General features: G+C 35.7%; 1 protein-coding gene across 4 annotated transcripts in view; it reads left to right on the top strand.

Annotated features, from left to right (window-relative positions):
- The window catches only part of LOC110025344 (exocyst complex component EXO84C), a 31,364-nt gene that overhangs the window by 6,450 nt on the left and 5,180 nt on the right, over positions 1-19,734 (top strand). For 3 of the 4 annotated variants that reach the window (XM_020725779.1, XM_020725780.1, XM_020725778.1), the window contains exons 2-4: positions 2,780-2,874; positions 3,461-4,502; positions 6,496-7,020. In XM_020725779.1, coding sequence (XP_020581438.1) covers positions 2,780-2,874; positions 3,461-4,502; positions 6,496-7,020 — 1,662 coding nt within the window. The remainder of the gene's footprint in view (positions 1-2,779; positions 2,875-3,460; positions 4,503-6,495; positions 7,021-19,734) is intronic. The other variant, XM_020725781.1, reaches the window with a different exon arrangement.

The following is a 19,734-nucleotide window of genomic DNA, read 5'->3' as shown; positions in this document are numbered from 1 at the left end:
AATCACGGTCAGCGTTGACAATGGAGAAGGGTACCGAAGGTAATTCCGATTAAACACAACTATTAGAAGCGGGACGTGAGGTCGATCTCGTGACCCGCTTCTTTAACAAAAACCTAAACGCCGTTTTCAAACCGCCTAAGAAACACACTAATCAAACCAAATTTCGGCGTTCTCAAAACGCAACCGCAGACAATAAGCTACTCCAAACACACCCTAAATATCTCATGTCAGACATATCAATCTATAGTTTTTCCATAAAGAAACAATTAAATTTAACAGTAATTTTTCACATCTTAGTGAATAATTATAAGCTTATTATGTATAATTGATATGCGAGTGTTATGCATGAATGACCAAAAGAAATATAGCTCATCAATTTATCGAATTGTAAGTTTTTAATTTAAATTAGCCTTTCATGTTTCAATTTAAATATTTATCCTTTTTAACTTTTGTCTTACTTTTAAGAGGTCATATCAGGATTACCGTCATACCTGAATGTATTATCACTAAGAATACCGCAGGTGCCATAAGAAATTTTCATATGAAGGTACGCATTTACCATTTCCATTTCCTTTATATCGTGCATGGGTATATCGCATTTCTTGTCAATGCCACCTCAGAGTGGATCTTGGTTGACTTAAGACTTTACTTATCATTTCATATCAATTTAAAATCATTTAAATATACTTTCATATGTCAATTATTTTTCTCTTATTTGTGATGCATATTTCAAACATTCAAAATGCAACTTATTTGTGATACATCTTTCAAAACTTCAAAATGCAAAAACATAAATGAAGTATTTGTTTTTAAGACCATATTGCAAGTTCACTTTGATCAATTTGAAATGCAACTTCTAAATAAATAATTATTTGATATCAATAAGAAAGTAATTACTCATATATGCCTTAAATTACCGCTTTAATATTTATTCTTCAACTTCACTATGCCGTCAATCTTTTATCAATCTCAAATCTGAATAGCCCTCGTTCACACTTCCTAATTGAATAAAAATTTAATGACATTAATTTAATTAATTTTTTCTTTAATTCTAATAATAATATAAGCCTTAACATTTACCTTATTTCTCCTCCTTTACTCCACGCAAAATATTCTTGCCAGCCTCTCCGACCTCAATTAACATATTAAGTATATATCAATTTAATGTGTATAAAATTTCAATAAACAATTCTAACATAAAAAATCACCTTAACTCGCAAATTAGGGATTCACTAGGCTTCGTTTTTCTACTTCATGACCGTTATTCTTCCTCTTCCATCATACAAGAAGTTCGCATCACCTGCTCTCCCTCTAATTCGTTACTTAATAACTTCGATCCTGATATCAAATACACTTAAATTTAACATTTAAATAATAATTTAATATATATATATATATATATATATATAGGTATTAGCACTCACCTTCTAACATGCACGCACGAGGCTTCCCTTTCTTCCTTTTCCTTTGATTCTAGCTCGACTAGCACGCACAATCCTTTTCTTCTTCTGCATACGAGGTTTGACTCCTACCGCACAGACAAGACTTCTCCTCCTCTTCCTATACACTCGAGCTCAACGAAGTTTCTTCCTTAGGCTAGTGCTCGACATCGATCTCCGGTAAGAGAGAAACATATAACTACTCATATTCCTTCTCCTCTTCTTCTTCTTCCATCCTCTTCTTCACTATCTTTGCTTCCTTCTCTTTCCTCTCATCTTCCTTCACTCGATGACAAGCCGCTCTGTTCAAGGACGTTGGCACGACAAGCTTTTTTGAGCTTGACAGTGGCTTCATATGCGAAATTCCTTGACGAAGCTGCAAGTCAGGACTAGAAACGACCCCTCCTCCCTTATTCTTTCTCCAATTTATTCAGCTCTCACTCTCTTTCTTGCTCTCACTCTTCCTTTGTAGGCTACGAATGAAAAAACCGAGAGACGCCTTCCTTCAACTTCACTCTAACGACCTGTCGCGATGGTTAATTCGATTTGACACATTTTTTATATGTTTTTTGAAAATTTAGTTATTACACTTGTAGCAAGGTTGCATGTTAAAAATTGAATACTAAGGCAATTTGTTGTGAGTTTTTGAAAGGTGAATTGAAAAGTAAATATATTAGGGAGACAATTGGAGTATCATTTGTTGAGGATAATACATGTATAAAAAGACATACTGATAAATAATAAAGTTGGTAGATAGCATCAATAAATGAATGAGTGAATAACATGGTTAGAGGGCGTTGGGATTTGCTAAGAATGCATTTATTAACTCATAGAACGCTTAGTAGGATTGAATCGAGGATCAATATTCTTCAAATCTCAGATAGTCATGATTTTATCATTGATGATATTCTTAAATGTTTTCATTTTTACTCGTCTTATATACGATAGAAACTAAAGCATGGTTCAACAAGCATATAATCCTAAACATATCAGTTTTAGCTGTTCTAATGGTTTCCTCCAATTTTGTCTAAGATTTTGAGTGAAAAAACTCAATTCTTTACTTGTTTTGACTTCATAATAGTGCATTGATATAAAGTTAAATTAAGGCAAGCATAATACAAAAAAAAAGGATTTTTAAGACGTTTTTTTCTTGATTTAGCAGAAATCATGACCTAACCACATGCTTCTTGGTTCACTGCCTCTCTGTTGGTTTATTTCTTAGCTACTATGTCTTTCTTGTATGCAGTATAGACACTTTCAAATACCAATAATTCATGAGAACTGTAACCTCACATTTTTTTTTTATATATATATATATACATATACATATATACTTGCAGGATATTAGGAGAATTTGTACCGAACTTTTGGATTTAAAGGATGCTGTTGAAAATTTACGAGGGAATATGCAGTCGAAGTACTTGGGATTCTTGAGGTGAAACAATAAATCATTTACATGCCTCATTTTTTCTGGCACCAACTGTTGGTAGGAAAAAAAAAAAAAAAAAATTGTTTAGATGATAACCTGGACTAATGTTACATTGTTTATACCTGGTTTGTACTTATGGCAATAAATATGGTGATGTCTCATTTCTTGTTGAATAATTTATGGTATTTCTACAAGTAGGAGCCGGCTAGTTGCTATCCATATGAAGCTTGGCATAGGAGTACCTCTGTAGGTATAAAATTGTTAAATATTGATTAGTCGTATGGTAAGCTTACAATATAATATGACAGATCAACTTCTTCAGAAATTTGGGTCTTATTTTGGAACTATGAAGCGTATCAAAACAAGACGGTGATGCAAAATAAAGAATTTTCTAATGTTGCTAAAATGTATTATAATCTTACAATCACCTTTGACTTTCCACTTTAGCTAGTGTTTCTCCATTCAGAACACAAACACGTAAATTTATACATCTTTATATCTATATATAATAATTGTCTCAACTTTCTAATGCAATTTTTGTTGCTTTTGGTAAGTTTTCCCTACTGATTTCATGAATTTGAACTGCATGTAGAATATCTGAAGAGGTAATCGAAATGGAGCAAGAGTTAATTGAATTGCAGAAACATGTTTCTGTCCAAGGAATTCTTGTACAAGATCTTTTGAGTGGTGTATTTCGAGAGTTGGAAATATGGAATGAATGCCAGAGTGAGGACGCCACTTCAAAGAGTGACCTCCAATTTTCTGAAACTGATAAAATCTTGAATTACGATGTGGATGACCCTAAGGTCACATTATTGGAGACCATGGACATTTTACTGGCAGAGCACAAAATTGAAGATGTTTTATTGGTCTTACATGAGGAAGAGAAGAACAATCCAGAATTAAGTAATTTAGGGGAAAATCAATCAAATGAAGTTTCTTCATACAGGGATGCATTCCTGAAAAGAAAAGAAATTCTAAAAGATCTTCTTGTTGGCGTTTGTGAACAGCCATATGTGCGTGCTGCAGACCTAAGGAAAGCTTTATCAGGTTTAGTTACATTAGGGAAGGTTTCTTTGGCCCATCAGCTATTGTTAAAAGTTTATGGTGATCACCTTCAGAAAAAAATTGAGGATTTTCTTCCTTCTTGCTTGGGTTACACAGAAACATTTGCTGCTACTCTTTCTCAGTTTGTTTTCTCTACAATCTTTTTAGCTGCAAAAGAATCAGTTTTATTATTTGGAGACATGCCTGTAATTACGAATCGAATTGTACAATGGGCTGAGTATGAAATAGAGTCATTTGTTAGATTAGTTAGAGAAAATTTGCCTCCATCTGAGACTTATTCTGCTCTTCGGTCTGTCAGCATATGCGTTGATGCCGGTCTTCGACATTGCTCAATTTTGGAAACAAAAGGGTTGAAATTTTCTAAGTTGCTTATGGTGCTCCTTCGGCCTCAGATAGAAGAGATTCTTGACATGAACTTTAGACGAGTAAGAAGAAAGATAGCTGAGTTAGTAAATAATGATGAGATGGAATTCTCGCCTTTGCAACCACGCCCACCTACCACGATTGTTGCTTCATCAAACATTATGTTTATTAGTAGTGGAAGAAGTTTAATGTGCCAAGTTGAAGTAAGTTTCTTATGATTGCCTGATATCTATCCAGATTTGAACCTATTCAAGGAGAAAAATGGATCAATTTATTGTTGCTAATTATTTGTATGCACTTGAAACATTTCTATTGCACAAGTTTTAAGCAATCTATTCATCTTTTGTACTTTTGTTTGCTAGAATTGCTATTTTTTTATTTTTATTATTTTGATGTAGTGTAATTTGGGCAGTTTTTGAGAAGAAAGGTGTTGATATGACTTATATTCAAGGCATTAAAGATACGTATACTAGAGCTGTTACTTGTATTCGAATTGAAGGAGGATTGACCAAATATTTTCCTATTTTTGTTGGATTACATCAGGGATCGGCTTTAAGCCCATATCTTTTTGCTTTAGTTATGGATGGTCTTACTGGACATCTACAGGAGGATGTACCTTGGTGTATGCTTTTTGCTGATGATATCCTTCTCGTGGATAAGACGAGAGAAAAAGCTCAAGAAAAACTTGACTTATGGAGGTCTACATTGGAGTCTAAAAGGTCTTCATTTAAGTAGAACTAAAATTGAATACTTGGAATATAATTTTAGTAGTAGTAGCTCTAGTGATAGAAGTGTGGCTTTGGGGGATCAAATTTTTAAAAGGTGTGAACGATTCAAATACCTTGGGTCTATTGTTCAAAGCGATAGTGCTATAGATGGGGATGTTAATAGTAGAATTCAAGCTAGTTGTTTGAAGTGGAGGAATGCTTCGGGCCTTTTGTGTGATAGAAAAGTACCGCTTAGACTGAAAGGAAAATTTTATAAGATGGTGGTGAGACTTGCAATGCTCTATGGCGCTGAATGTTGGCCTTTAAAAGAGAAGCATAATAATAAGTTAAGGGTTGCCGAGATGAGAATGATTAGGTGGATGAGTGGCTTTACACTTAGAGACAAAATGCCAAATGAATATATCCGTGATAGCTCCTGTGATAGACAAAATTAGAGAAAGTCGTTTCAGATGGTTTGGTCACATTAAACGTCGACCATCTGAAGATCCGATTAGGAGAGTAGATGTTTTAGATTCAACTTATGTTAAGAAAGACATAGGTAGATCTTGGAAGACTTGGGCTTATTGTATAAAAAATGATCTTAATTTACTATAATTAAATGAAAATATGACACTAAATAGGACACAATGGAGAAAAATGATTCATGTAGCTGACCCCACGTAGTGGGATTAAGGCTTTGTTGTTGTTGTTGTTGTTGTTGTTGTTGATGTAGTGTAATTTGGAATGCTCTCACTATTGTGATGAGGACTCTCAAGCTGAGCACCCCAATAATAAGTACATTTTCAGGAATAAGAATAAGGATCTCTTTATTGATTTTATTTACTCGGGATAGTTTTAATTTATTTCTCCTGTTTTTTTCTTATTATCATCACTTTGCCAATGTTAACCATATTAAGTTCCAAATCTTAGCTTTTCAACAAAGATTAGCTTGTGTTTCTTTTTCCTCAACAATTGGGAAGCTTTAACTTTGAGTTGGATTAGTTTGTCATGATAACATAAAAAATAGGTTGGAAAGCTGCCGATAAGCATGATATCTTGTTTGGGTGATTCACACGTTGATGTAAAAACGAAGTAGGTATTGATATAGCTGCATCAAAATGTTAAACTTAGAGACTTATTTGACAATCTCTATATCTACTATGCTAAAAATTATTGGTATGTTAACTTAAATCTAAAATATTAAAAGAATCTACGGTAGTAGGCTAGTAGCTATAATATTCATATATTTCATCTTAAAAAGGATAATTATCTTTAAAAGAAAGCTTTTTGATAATTTAAGACTTTTAACTAGACTGCTTGTGTCATTATGTTAAATAGATGTGCGTGAGATGAAATGGCTAATAATTTTATTTTCTTGCTTGCTTAAATGTTACTCTTCCAAAATTTTAGTAAAACTTAATGTTAAGAAATGTAATTGGTAAGTTAATGGCAATCTCTCTGACATTATTATATTGTTCTACTTTTTCAGGAAATGTTAGGCCAACTAACTCCGAAATTCATTTTGTATTATGGTGGAACCATTTTGAACAAACTTCTCCAACTCTTTGATAAATATGTGGACGTTGTTATCAAAGCCCTTCCTGGTACTTCTGAAGATGATAATGTCATAGAACACAAAGGATCCGTCTTCTTTAAGGCTGAAACCGACGCTGAACAACTTGCTCTTCTGGGAACTGCATTTACTGTTGCTGATGAGTTGTTGCCTATGGCTGTAAATAAATTTTTATCACCCCAAATTGGCAAAAGGGAGGAAGTTGGTGGGTTTACTGGATCCACTACTCCTGTTTCTATTAGTGCTGTAGAGTACAAAGATTGGAGGAGGCATCTACAACACTCTTTTGACAAACTCAGAGACTATTTTTGCAGGCAATATGTCTTAACTTTCATTTACTCGAGGGAAGGGAAAGCGAGGATGGACGCTCGCATGTATGTAGAGGGGAAAGGAGATGATCTTTTTTGGGATTCAGATGCATTACCTTCTTTACCATTTCAGGTTATTTTTTTAATCATTAGCTACAATTGTCTGAAATTGGTATTATTAAGGTAAATTGGCTTATTAGTAATAATTTAAAAATGCTTAGCTAAATTATTTATTTCGTGTTGATTGTTGCTCATGACAAAGCGGAGGAATAGAAGAATATGAAAACCATTTTTTAATGCAGCGCTGTTACTGTTGCATGATGCTGATTACTTTGGTGATTTTGGGTGATAATTAATACTGATATTACTCATGTTTGTTAATATTTTTTTGGGTGGTGCTTTTTGAGATCTATAATTTTATAGATTGTTGTCAGAGCTGCAACAACATGACTCTTTGAACTAGGGAAATTTCAGTTTTCAAATTTTCCATAATACATATCTGATCCCTAGTTCACTCGGTCTTGCGAGAATTTGAAATTAGTTTTTTTTTTTTTTTTTTTTAAAGCCTAGGTAGTTAAAAATTAAATTAACTTCAACTTTTAGAATTTTCAAGGAAAGGTGGAAAGTGGACCAATTATTATGTTGATAGAATTAGTGTTGAAGAATTAAAGATATGTCCAAACACTGTTACAAGTTCTTCAAAAGAATATGTGAAAAATAGATTTTGCTTCTCTAGCTGGTAGCAACAACGCTCACAGAAAATAAATCGATATTGGTAGTTTATAAAGACAACTTTATCGTAACATCACTTATTTGAATTTGTTTTATGAAAATTTTGGATCTCAACTTTTCCGTAATACATTTGAGATCTTCTGCTCTCAGTAGATCCTGTGAAAATATTAAATTAAATTTTTTTTAAGATTAGTTTGGGGCAATTGGACTTGTGATTTTGATGCATACAAGGAAAGGTAGAAAATGCACAAAGTTAGAACTTAAGTAGAACTAGTGATGAAGAATTAGGGATATAGCCTAACATATATATAAGTTTTTCATAAGAATTTGTAGATATTAGGTTTAGCATATCAAGCAACGCACAAGGGTAGTAAATAGGAAATTAAGGGTCCGTTTGAGGCAGCTTATTTGGTGTGTTGGCGTTTTGAAAACACACATTGACTGTTTGGGTAAACTACGTTTTGACAGCTTATGTGTTTTCAAAATGCTGAAAAACGCCGCACCTATCTAGGTGCGGATGCAGCTTTCTGACAGTGGTTTGACTTTTCCAAAAAAATAAATATTTGAAAAAATAACCGCACCTAGCTTATCAGTAGATTATTTTTAATCAGTTTATTAGCAGATTATTCAATATAGCAGATTATAGCAGATTATTCAATAAGCTGCAGCTGCCCCAAACAGACCCTAAGATTCTTAAAAGGCTAATGTGAAACTGTCATTTTTGGGGGTGAAAATTGTTTCCCTTGTTTCGTAAATGGGGTTGGGTTACGGGCAAAATATCAAAGAAAATTGAAAGACAATCATATCAACATTGGCAAGGACAAGCTTCTTTGTCGTGGATGATGTGGGATCTGGTTGTTAGGATGCTAAAAGATAAGCCGGTAATATGTCAGTAGTAGAGCATGCAAATATGATATTTTTTCCTCATTTCAAATTGTGCCAAGGAGGATTTAAATCCCAAAGATCAAAATAAAATGCCAAAACAATTTAAGTTTGTAAAATATTTAAGGAGAAATTGGGCATATCAGGTAAATAATTGCCAAAAATTCTATCATAAATGTGGTTAGTTCACTCGAGTTGGGTCCATCTCTATGGCTTTTCACCAGCCATTTGCTTTTTGTAAAAAATGTCAGCTTTGATGCGAGTACTCTGTTATTACGTGAAACGTGATCATGTTAATCAATTGTTCACGTAGTGTCTTATTTTTTGCTGATCAAGCTTGACAGTGAATTTGCTGGGGTGGGGGGGGGTGGTTGGGGTTGGAGTTGGGGGTTGGAGTTGTGGACTTGGAAGTGTCCCCCTTGTATTGGGTTCATGGTTGCTCTGCCCTCAGTTTTGTTTTGTACCTACCGCCCTCTAGATAGCTCTACAATGCCCAAATTAGGCTCAAAACTCGAGGATACGACACTACAATGCTCCTGATGCAGCATCCCATGCACATTGGAGTGTCGCAATGTCATATCACGATGCCTCGACACCTGTAACTGATTTAAAAAAATTCTTATTGTGTGTTTTTTGTCGACGGGAGGGTTTTGAATTTTGAGTCTATCTTGCAAAAGAGAAGAAATGTTCTCAAGTGTTCCAAAGTATGGAGAGGCTCGAGAGTGGTGTAATTTGCATAAATGTTTTTATTTTTTTCTTTGTGGATGATGCAGAGTAGCAAGGAGACATGACAATTGCTGCGTCTCCATCTGGACCGAACCAATCTAGAGATTGGAGAGGCCGTCTGACCCTCCTTTGTGCCTAGGGTTGTCGCTAATGGGAGTGGGGTTCTCCCTAGTTTTTCCAGTACCTTATATTTGCTTTCAGAATGTTTTATGGTTCAATTTTTGTCATGTTTATGTTCAGGCCAAGCACCGGTGTCTCAGGTTTTCTCTTATAGGGCTGTATCCAAGGGTTGAGTGGTGCTCCGACTATATCTCACTCTCGAGATGGTGATTACCCTTCCTCCTACCCCTCCCCATCATTCCCACGCCGCTCCTCTTCACTCCTAGTCACCTGTCCTTACTGTAACATCCTGTAGTTGTTCTTCTATAGTTTTCCTATTGTTCCCATCTTCGCTGCCGCTGTTATCCGGTCCTCCACTTGCAACCCACAAATTCTAGAAATCAGGTAAAGAATTTGACAAATTTGTAAAGTATCTCAAATTTTGCATCCGTCGAAATCCCATCGAAATAGTTTTATAAAATTCTATGCATGAACTCTAAGTAAATTATGAGCGATTTTAGAGATGGATTCAATCAAATGGTTTAGAGAGGTAGGGGATCATGCGAAAAGTTGCACCCCGCTCATTTCTCCCGTAATCTGCCTTCACGCGACTAAGGAGCGGCTCGAGTACTGTAGCAATGGGAGAACAGGTGAGGGCGAGCAGTAGTCAAGAAACCGTAGCTTGCCGTAAGGGTTCCTGGGATGAAATCTTAAGGTATGAATATCTTTTTTCATGCTATTTGAGACTTTCATTTCCTTTCCGTGTATAAAATCTTATTTTAGCCATGATTATTTCTTTGAACTCGTTACTCACTCTACATTGTTGCCTTCTAGGTAGGGCTAGTCAGGGGTAACGAACATTAAAACGAGTGACCAAGTGTGATTTGTACTGCTTTTGCATTGTATTGTTTTGAGAGCTTGTACAGATGTTTTGGGTACATAAAGTTATTATTTTGGATTTAGTAGTCTATATAGTTTTCGTGTTTTGAGATTATGATTTTCTACGCTTTTGAAAATGAATATGATTGAATTATGAAATGCAATATATGACGTATGTTTGCGACAATTTAGTTAGATTAGTTTGTTATCCACCGAGTCTTAATTCTGCAAGTTAGGACTAGTGTTGGTGAGAATTTAGTCTAGCCAAATTGTATGCCTCTGTTACACTTCAACTGACCTTTAAATGAGGGGTCAGTTGGAGTGTGACAGAAAGTGGTATCAGAGTCAGATTATTGGACGAAAAGAATGATGAAAGCGTGTTAGATTTAGAAGAAGAATGAGGTCAATTATGAATTGATTTATATAGAGCTATATGTTGATAAACCTGGTGTGGATAACCCATATTACTTAAAGTATCATGCATTATAAATTGCATTGAAATAATAAATTGTGTCAATACAGATGAATATGTCTGAACAAGAATTAGACAGTATTGAGGGCAAGTCTCTTAGGTCAAACGCAGAGCAAAAAGTAAGATTTGAAAATATTTTGGGTAGAAATAAAAATCACAACAAGCCAAATGAGAACAACAGAGCTACTGAGATACAAGGCATAGTGCAATCGATATCACAAGTGGTAGACAAAAAAGTTGTTATCGAAGATCTTTCACTCATACAGAGCTCAGATCTGAAACTGGGGCAGAAGTAGATCGACACTTTAAGGTATTTCAGACATTCAAGCCACCTGCATTCAAGGGTGTCAGTGACCCTACAGTTGTTGAAGATTAGAAAAATTCTGGATGATATGATTTGTTTGAAAAAACAGAAAAGTGGTTCTAATTACTTTTATGCTAGAAGACGGGGCTACAAACGCATCGCAAAGAAAATTTTCAGCTGACACCTTTTGTACAGATTCATTGGGGCGATTTTGTTGAAGTCTTTAAAGATTGTTTTATTTGGCTTTCAACTAGATTAGCACTGCAAGATAAATTCTTCAATCTGACTCAGGTCCTAAGACAATTATGCAAAATAAGACAAAATTTACTTCTCTTTTCAGATATTCACCTTACTATGTTAGTACACAGGAGGAAAATGTCACAAATTTCTGCGTGGTCTCAGAGATCAATTGGGGTTGGCTTTAACACCATTTGAAATCAACGATTTCTCTGTGCTATTTGAAATAGCAAGAAGAATTGAAAATGAGCTAAGCTTTTCTAGTTAGCAGTGACGGCCTCTAGCAGTCGCAAAATGATTTGACAGAGGAGAATACTTTCAAATCAAGAAAATTAAATCAGAAGGGTAGCATGAACAACCTCAGGTAAAAAAGTCTGCTTGTGAAAGATGTGAAAAAATGCACTTTGGGTTGTGTTTGTTGGTTTATGAAAATATTACGAATGTGGATGGTCATGGCATATTCAAATGAATTGTCCACAGGAAAAGAAAAGAGACAACATATCATTTACAATTCAAGGATAGAGAAAATCCATAAAGTTTTTGGAAGACGACCAGTCGAACAAAACTCAATTTTTGGGTAAGCTTTTTACTCAAGTAAAAGGTGAAATTTCAGAGCGCCGTACTAAGCAACTAACAAATGTGTAAATTTTTGCAGTTACGTATCAAAAAGCTAAAAAATCTAAAGAAGTGATTACATGTACGGTTCTGAGTCAAAATCAGTCTGTCACTGTTTTATTCGATTCAAGTGCATTTCATTTTTTGATTTCTATTTTGTTTGCTTCCAATTTACATATTGATACTAAGCATTTTACTCCTGTTTTATGTGTTATTATGCCTTAAGTGATTTTTTCTGCAAACAGAAAATGTATCGTACACTTTAATATTCATGACAAAAGCTGCAAACAAAGCTGATTGTGGTACCAATTCAAACTTTTGATTTCATATTTAGGATGGATTGGTTGGTAAATCATTTCGCTACCATTTAATGTTGGAAAATGTTAGTTAAACTCAAACCGTCTGGTGAAAAGTTGTTTTATATTTTATGCGTTAAAAATGCACAATCTTTCCTCATTAGTGCATTGAAAGTTGGAAATTCCGACCAAATTCAGGCCAGAGGATTTTACGTAAAGATATTGAGGTACAAAAAAAATCTAACTTTTATTAAAGAGCCTAAAAGAATTTTAGAAACTAATGTTAAGAAGCTAAGGAACATACAAATTCTCTGTCAAGATAAAATGGAAGCACATACCCGAAAAAGGAATCACATTGGAAAAAGAAGTCAAAATGAGAGAAAAATATCCCTCTTCAAGTAAAGTTAGAAATTTCGAGGATAAAATTTTTATGAGGGAAGAGCGCTAACACAAAAATTCCAGAAATCAGGTAAAGAATTTGACAAATTTGTAAAGTATCCTAAGTTTAGCATGCCAGAAATCCCATCGATTTTTTTTTTCATAAAATTCTATGCATAAAATCAATCGTTTCGATATAAAGTATTGTGTGTAAATTATGAGCGATTTGAGAGATAAAAAATGGAAGTTATAAGTTCAATTAAATTAATTTAACCTTAAATTCCTCCCTAATCTTTCATGTGCACTGTTCATATGTAAATTATGAGCGATGTTCAACCATTGGATTCGATCAAATGGTTGAGAGATGTAGGTGATCACGTGAAAAGCCCCATCCCGCTCAATTCTCCCTTAATCCGCCTTGTCGCGACTAAGGAACGGCTTGGGTACTATAGATGGGGCAAACAGGTGAGGTCGAGCAGCGGTTTGGGAGTCGTGGCTTTCCTGGGGTGAAATCTTAAGGTATGAATCTCTCTTTCATGATATTTGAGATCCTCTTGCTTTCATTTTGATATTTGTCTCAATTTAGTGTGCTTTTTCGTTTCCAGTAGTTGTCAGAGCCGTTAAAGTTGTGTTAGAATCGTCAAAAGTGATTTGTGAGCTTTCGTAAGGTGTTTAACATGGAAACAAAGACGGGGAAAAGAAACTTGAGGTGTTAGGAAGAGTTGAGAAGAAAATAAGCGATTTCAAAGTGGGCGAAATTATGTTGAGAAGCTCGTTTGAGTTATGCGTTGGCATTTAAGGCATTGTTTTGGTTAAATCCCTATAAGAGCTAGGATTTCATGAATTCCTACGATGCTTATGAATTCTCGTGTTGTTTATACGAGACGATAAACTGGAAGTGAGTGTGTGGGAACTTGTCGTAAGGTTGCTCTGTCAAGTGCGGTGCAATAATCTTGTACTAATTTTTTTTAAAAAAAACTCCTGTAGGTTTTATCTTATTATGTATGAGACACTGTTGCATTCATACTACTTTCATGCTATGGATGAATATTTGCTTGAAATGTGTGAATGTCAGTTGCTTTCTATTACGATACATACGAAGTTATTATGCCATGATACATATGACTATGCTTATTAAATATTTGTTATGATTCATGCATGTGGTATATGAAATACTTATGAATATTTGTTATAGGTATTATGCTTTAATAAATGTCACAATGAATGTTATAAGTAGACTATTACACGAGTGCTTGCAAGTATGCTAACAGTGATTCAATATTCCCGACTCCTGGTGTTCGTGCGACGAAGAAATTCTGGAACTGTTTTGATCTGACGGTGAAAACATAAGAAACCATTAGTATCAGTGGGGCTATAGATAACTGTCACGTTGGGGGGGGGGATCTTTATTGGTGGTTTATACGGTCTTTGCGGCAGAGTGGCCCATGATATGATGACATAGAAATAGTTTAGGCATATATATTTACAAGTGACATTATTATGAAATGACATTACTATAATTACTTACGATAAACAATTTATGAACAATCTTTTGATTATAATTATAATTTCATGTTTATAGCTATACATATTGTACACAACAATCCTGATTTTTATACTATATGCTTCATTTTCATGTTATCTACTATACTAGCATTATGGCTTGTGTCTAGACATGTGTATTTTCATTTGAGCATTTACGTTATTTTTTTTTGTGTGTATAAAATCTTATTTTAGCCTTGATTATTTCTCTGAGCTCGTTGTTATTCACTCTACGTTGTTGCTTTCAGGTAGGGGCAACAAGCACCGGGGCTAATAGCTAGCTATGATTTGTACAACTTTTGCACTGTATAATTTTGAGAGCTTATACAGACGTTTTGTGTATGTATTGTTATTATTTTAGATTTAGTACTATTTTGTTTCCGTGTTTTAAGGTTATCAATTTTCACATTTCTGGATATGAATATGAATGAATTATGAAATGTAATATATCACGTATGTTTGCTTTAATTTAGTTAGACTAGTTCATCACCCAGTGGGCTTTGATTATGCAAGTCAAGATGAGTGTTGATGAGAATTCAGTTTGGCTGAATTGTCCACCTTTGTCGCGCCTCAGCTTACTCTTAGGGGGGAGGCAGTTGGGGTTTGTGACACCACGTTTGTTGTCGCCGCCGTTCTAGCCCTCCACCTTCGATGTTGCTGTTGTTCCATCCCTCTATCTTTGCTGCCATCGTTGTTCCATCCTTCATGCTTGGCTGACGCCATCCAAAAACCCCTCTAACCGCTATTTTCTATGTTTTCCATTCCAATTAACTCTACGCTGCTGTCTAGGATAGCAAGTACCTGATGTTTCCCTGATGTACCAATCCCTCCACTCCACCTCCCTACCTTTTTGCCACATTTCCAAGCGCCTAACAACTACCACCTCCACTCTAGATTCAACCTAGTCACGTGTCGTATTTATTGGTAATTCTTATTTCCTTGTCTTATTGTACTTCCTCGTCTGAATTCAACAATACTATTTGATTTTTTTAATTGTTGTTTGGGTAACTCCAATATCAATTGGTATTATATCCAACATCCCCATTCTTACCTTAGACGTTTTGTGTATGTATTGTTATTATTTTAGATTTAGTACTATTTTGTTTTCGTGTTTTAAGGTTATCATTTTTCACACTTCTGGATATGAATATGAATGAATTATGAAATGTAATATATCACGTATGTTTGCTTTAATTTAGTTAGACTAGTTCATCACCCAGTGGGCTTTGATTATGCAAGTCAAGATGAGTGTTGATGAGAATTCAGTTTGGCTGAATTGTCCACCTTTGTCGCGCCTCAGCTTACTCTTAGGGGGGAGGTAGTTGGGGTGTGTGACACCACCTTTGTTGTCGCCGCCGTTCTAGCCCTCCACCTTCGATGTTGCTGTTGTTCCATCCCTCTATCTTTGCTGCCATCGTTGTTCCATCCTTCATGCTTGGCTGACGCCATCCAAAAACCCCTCTAACCGCTATTTTTTATGTTTTCATTCCAATTAACTCTACGCTGCTGTCTAGGACAGCAAGTATCTGATGTTTCCCTGATGTACCAATCCTTCCACTCCACCTCCCTACCTTTCTGCCACATTTCCAAGCGCCTAACAACTACCACCTCCACTCTAGATTCAACCTAGTCACGTGTCGTATTTATTGGTAATTCTTATTTCCTTGTCTTATTGTACTTCCTCGTCTGAATTCAACAATACTATTTGATTTTTTTAATTGTTGTTTGGGTAACTCCAATATCAATTGGTATTATATCCAACATCCCCATTCTTACCTAAGAGTTACCAAAATCCGTTACCACATAACCCAAACTCCACCCAAAAACACTTCCTCTTGCTGATTTTTTAAATCCGCCACCCAATTTTTTTTTCCATCCGAACTCACCCTTAGACACGCTCTTTCCTCAAACTTAAACTCTAGTCACGCCATCGCGGAGACACTTATTAGAAACCTGATTGGGAGAAAATGAAGCAATGCTGCTTATTAGAAATTCACAAAGTGATGTCCGATAACTTTTTATGAAAAATGTGCAGCTGGAAATCCTCGAACTTCAATAGAGGCTTGCCGTCCTCGAGAGGAGATAATCCGGAAGGGTCATCCGTAGCATCAACGGTAATTTGTCAGATCGAAAGGATGAAGTGAATCACTTTCACTAGAGTAATTTCTAGTAATGAAGAACCAATGCTCTCGAGATTTAACATGGAATGTCCGAGGATAAGCCATAATTTTGGAGTGCAAGTTGACTTGCCATATTTTGACGGCTACATGAATGCAGACGATTTCATTGAGTGGTTCTAGGCAATGGAACGTGCTTTTGAGTACCAAGCATCTCACCGGACATAATGTTAAATCTTGCCGCCACCAAGTTAAAGAAGAGTACGTTGATCTGATGGGAAAAATTGAAGCACCTACATCAGTGAGAAGGGAAAAATTAAGCCATCACCTGATTTAAGATAAAACGAGAGATGCAGTAGAAGTACCTACCAATTCATTACAGACAAGCCATGTTCTCGAGTTAACATTACCAAGTGACCACCACATCTTACAGACAAAGTTCAATCTCAGGATTAAGCAATAATAGTACACCTAGTCTAGCATCCAAGGTGACACCGTTTGAGGAGAAATTAATTCAGAGTTGAGAATAGATGAAACCAATTAGGAATTCCAAACCCGTTTCTGCGCATAAAGTACATCAACTACCATGGTTTGGGCACAATGCATCTGATCACCCAAATAAGAGTATGTTCTATTTCACTGAAGATGAAGCAGTTGAAGAAATGGACAAGGATAAGATAGATACTGAAAAAGTTGAAGACTTAAATGAGGAGTACCCAACTTTCAACTGATGAGGGAGCAATGCACGCCATTCAAGCTGAGCTCATGTTACAACATGAGTAACATTGGTTGTTCAAGACGGTCATGAATTTGAGAAATCGACACCGGATGCATGAAAACCCTAGATAAGAGAATTTTAGAATTTTCAGACATATGACCTACCTCCTAAGCTACCACTACTTAGGGAGGTTCAACATGTCATATATAGATGAGAAACTTTTGAGCTACTTCTGGAAGACCATGTTGAGTCATTTGAGTGTTAAATTTAGTCCAGCAGTGTACACACCAATAGATTGTCAGATAAAGAGGATAAACCACATTGTTAGAAATCGTTTTTGAAGTTTTGTGAGAAAGAACATCCTATAATGAAATTTAGGTACTTCTAGAAAAGAAGGGACCCCTCTATAGCGGTTGTTATCGAGAGTTGTCCAATATCCATATATGTCATTCCAGAGTTAGTTTCTCTAGACAAATGACTTGAGAGTTTATTTGAGAGAATTCTATTTGTGACAGAGGCGAATTGCATACTTAATGACTCAAGAGTTTCTTTGTGAGAATTCACAGGTATATGCAGCTCCAGTTCAAGATATGCCAAAGGAAGATTGACACTTATTCTATCAGGATGTGCTTTGGAATGACAATGCCTACATGATTGACTTTTCAGGATGTTACAATATTTCTGCTACCTTCAATGTGCTTAACCTAACTACATACTATGGGGAGATAATAGCTTCAACTGAGGTCGAAGGTCCCCACAACCTCGGGAGACTGGCGTGGAGCGGCAATGAGACGCGACTGAACCGGTCCAAGGATTTTAGGCCGACCGACCCTTTTTTGCACCTAGGGTTTTCCGCCAATGGGAGTGGGGCCCTCTCTAGTTATCATAGCACCATATATTTGTTTTCAGGATTTTTTAGGGTTCTGTTATTGTGATGATTCTTTTTGAGACAGCCGGCGGAGTCTCAGGGTTTTCCTTCTAGGGCTGCATCTAAGGGTCGGGTGGTGCTCCGGTTACATCTTACTCCCGAGATGGTGAGTATCCTAGCCCCCCATTCTTCTACATCCTTCCCACATCGTTAACTGTAACTTGTCCTTGCTGCAGCGGCCAAAAAACAGCGCCTGCAGTAGTTTTCCTGCAGCTTTCCCAATGTTCCAGCCTTCATCTTTGCTGCCACTGCTGTTGATACCCTCCACCATCGCTGCCGTTGCTGTTCATTCCCTCCATCTTTGTAGACATTGTTGTACCAGCCTTCCTGCATGGCTGTTCTCACCAAGAAACCCCACCCAACCGCTGTTTTCTGTGCTGCCATCCCGCTTACCTATGCGAGGCCATCCATGACAGTAAGTTCCTGCTGTAACTGCCACTACTCCAACTCCCTACCATACCGCCACCTTTCCAAGCCCCTAAAAGCCACCAGGCGCACCACCACCACCCTAGATTCAACCTAGTCGCATCTCGTGAGTCGTATTTGTTGTAATTTTCTATTTGGGTTTGTCTAATTGTAATTCCCTGTTTGAATTCAGCAATACTATTTGATTTTCTATTTTTGTTTGGGTAACTGGTATCAGTGGATTACTTTGTTTGGGGTGGCTTCCTGGTTTTTTCCCATTTCTCTGATTTTTTTATATTAAATCTTTTGTTCTGTGTTTTCTTAGTTTGTGCTCTTATATTCTAAGCTTTGCTTTCGGATCTTTTGAATTAATTTCCGTGATTTATTCATCTCTCTAAACAGACTCCTCTAAATTTAGTGATCTTGGCCTGCAGCTTGCTTGTATTTATTTCTCCTTTTATTTTTCCATATTACACTCTCTGCACATTCATCTTTGGAAGATCTATCCAGTTTCTTCTTATGTTTTAGTTCACCTACTTCTTTTCATGCGTTTAAAACGAGTGTGCTATAGAGATGCTTTTTTTTTTTCGGATAATTATTATAGACCACCAGAAATATTGAAATTTACTTACTGCCAAGATGTTGTAGGGCGTGTTAAGTCATGGATTTTCTGATGTGGTTTCATTATCAGACGCTGAATCATAAATAGAGCTCACAAAATGTACCAGTAAAGTACTATTATTTTCTAAAAATAATTCCCTACCTCTTTGAAAAGTGAAAACTTTAGGAAACTTAATTAAAATGTTTATTTAGTCGCTTTTACTATAAATAACACGTAGAAATGGAAGAGTGTGATTGCAGAAGCCTCCGAATCATCATATAAGGAAGCTTTAAATCAGAGTGTGTATTGCTGGAGTCTTTTGTTTTAGCTTTGGTTTTATTTGAACAAGTCAGTCTCATTTTATATTGCTTAGTTATTGACGCTTTATATATATATATATATATTGCATTCAACTCAGCTCTTATGTATTTATATATCTAACACCTAAACTACAATTTTTATATATATGCCATTTTAACTATGCATTATAAAGTGAATTTTACTTTTTTTTTTTTTTAGTTAAAATAGTGATATTTTTTATGTGATACGAAAGATTGGAATAATATAAATATAAAAAGCATACCCCAAGCGTTAGATTTGTAAATACATTGGAATTGAGTGGTATGCACGTAAATGCCGCCATATAATTAGGGTTGTAAATGAGCCGAACTTGGCTCGTGTTCGGCTTCGTTCGAAATTGGTTCGTGAACAATGTGTTTGTGTTCGACTAAATTGACTCATTAGAATATAAAATTGTTATAATAATTAATTTTTAAATAAAATTAATTATTTAAAAAAAAACTGTTGGTATAAAAATTAATTAATTATAGTTTATAATATTTAATTTTATGAATACTTATTGTTTGTGTGTGTGTGTGTGTGTGGGTGGTTGTGTGGGTGTGGGGGGGGGGGTGGG

Source organism: Phalaenopsis equestris, unplaced genomic scaffold, assembly GCF_001263595.1.
Source record: "Phalaenopsis equestris unplaced genomic scaffold, ASM126359v1 Scaffold000297, whole genome shotgun sequence".
Taxonomy (NCBI): domain Eukaryota; kingdom Viridiplantae; phylum Streptophyta; class Magnoliopsida; order Asparagales; family Orchidaceae; genus Phalaenopsis; species Phalaenopsis equestris.
The sequence above is the reverse complement of the archived record's forward strand: the minus strand, read 5'-3'. Positions and strand labels throughout refer to the sequence as shown.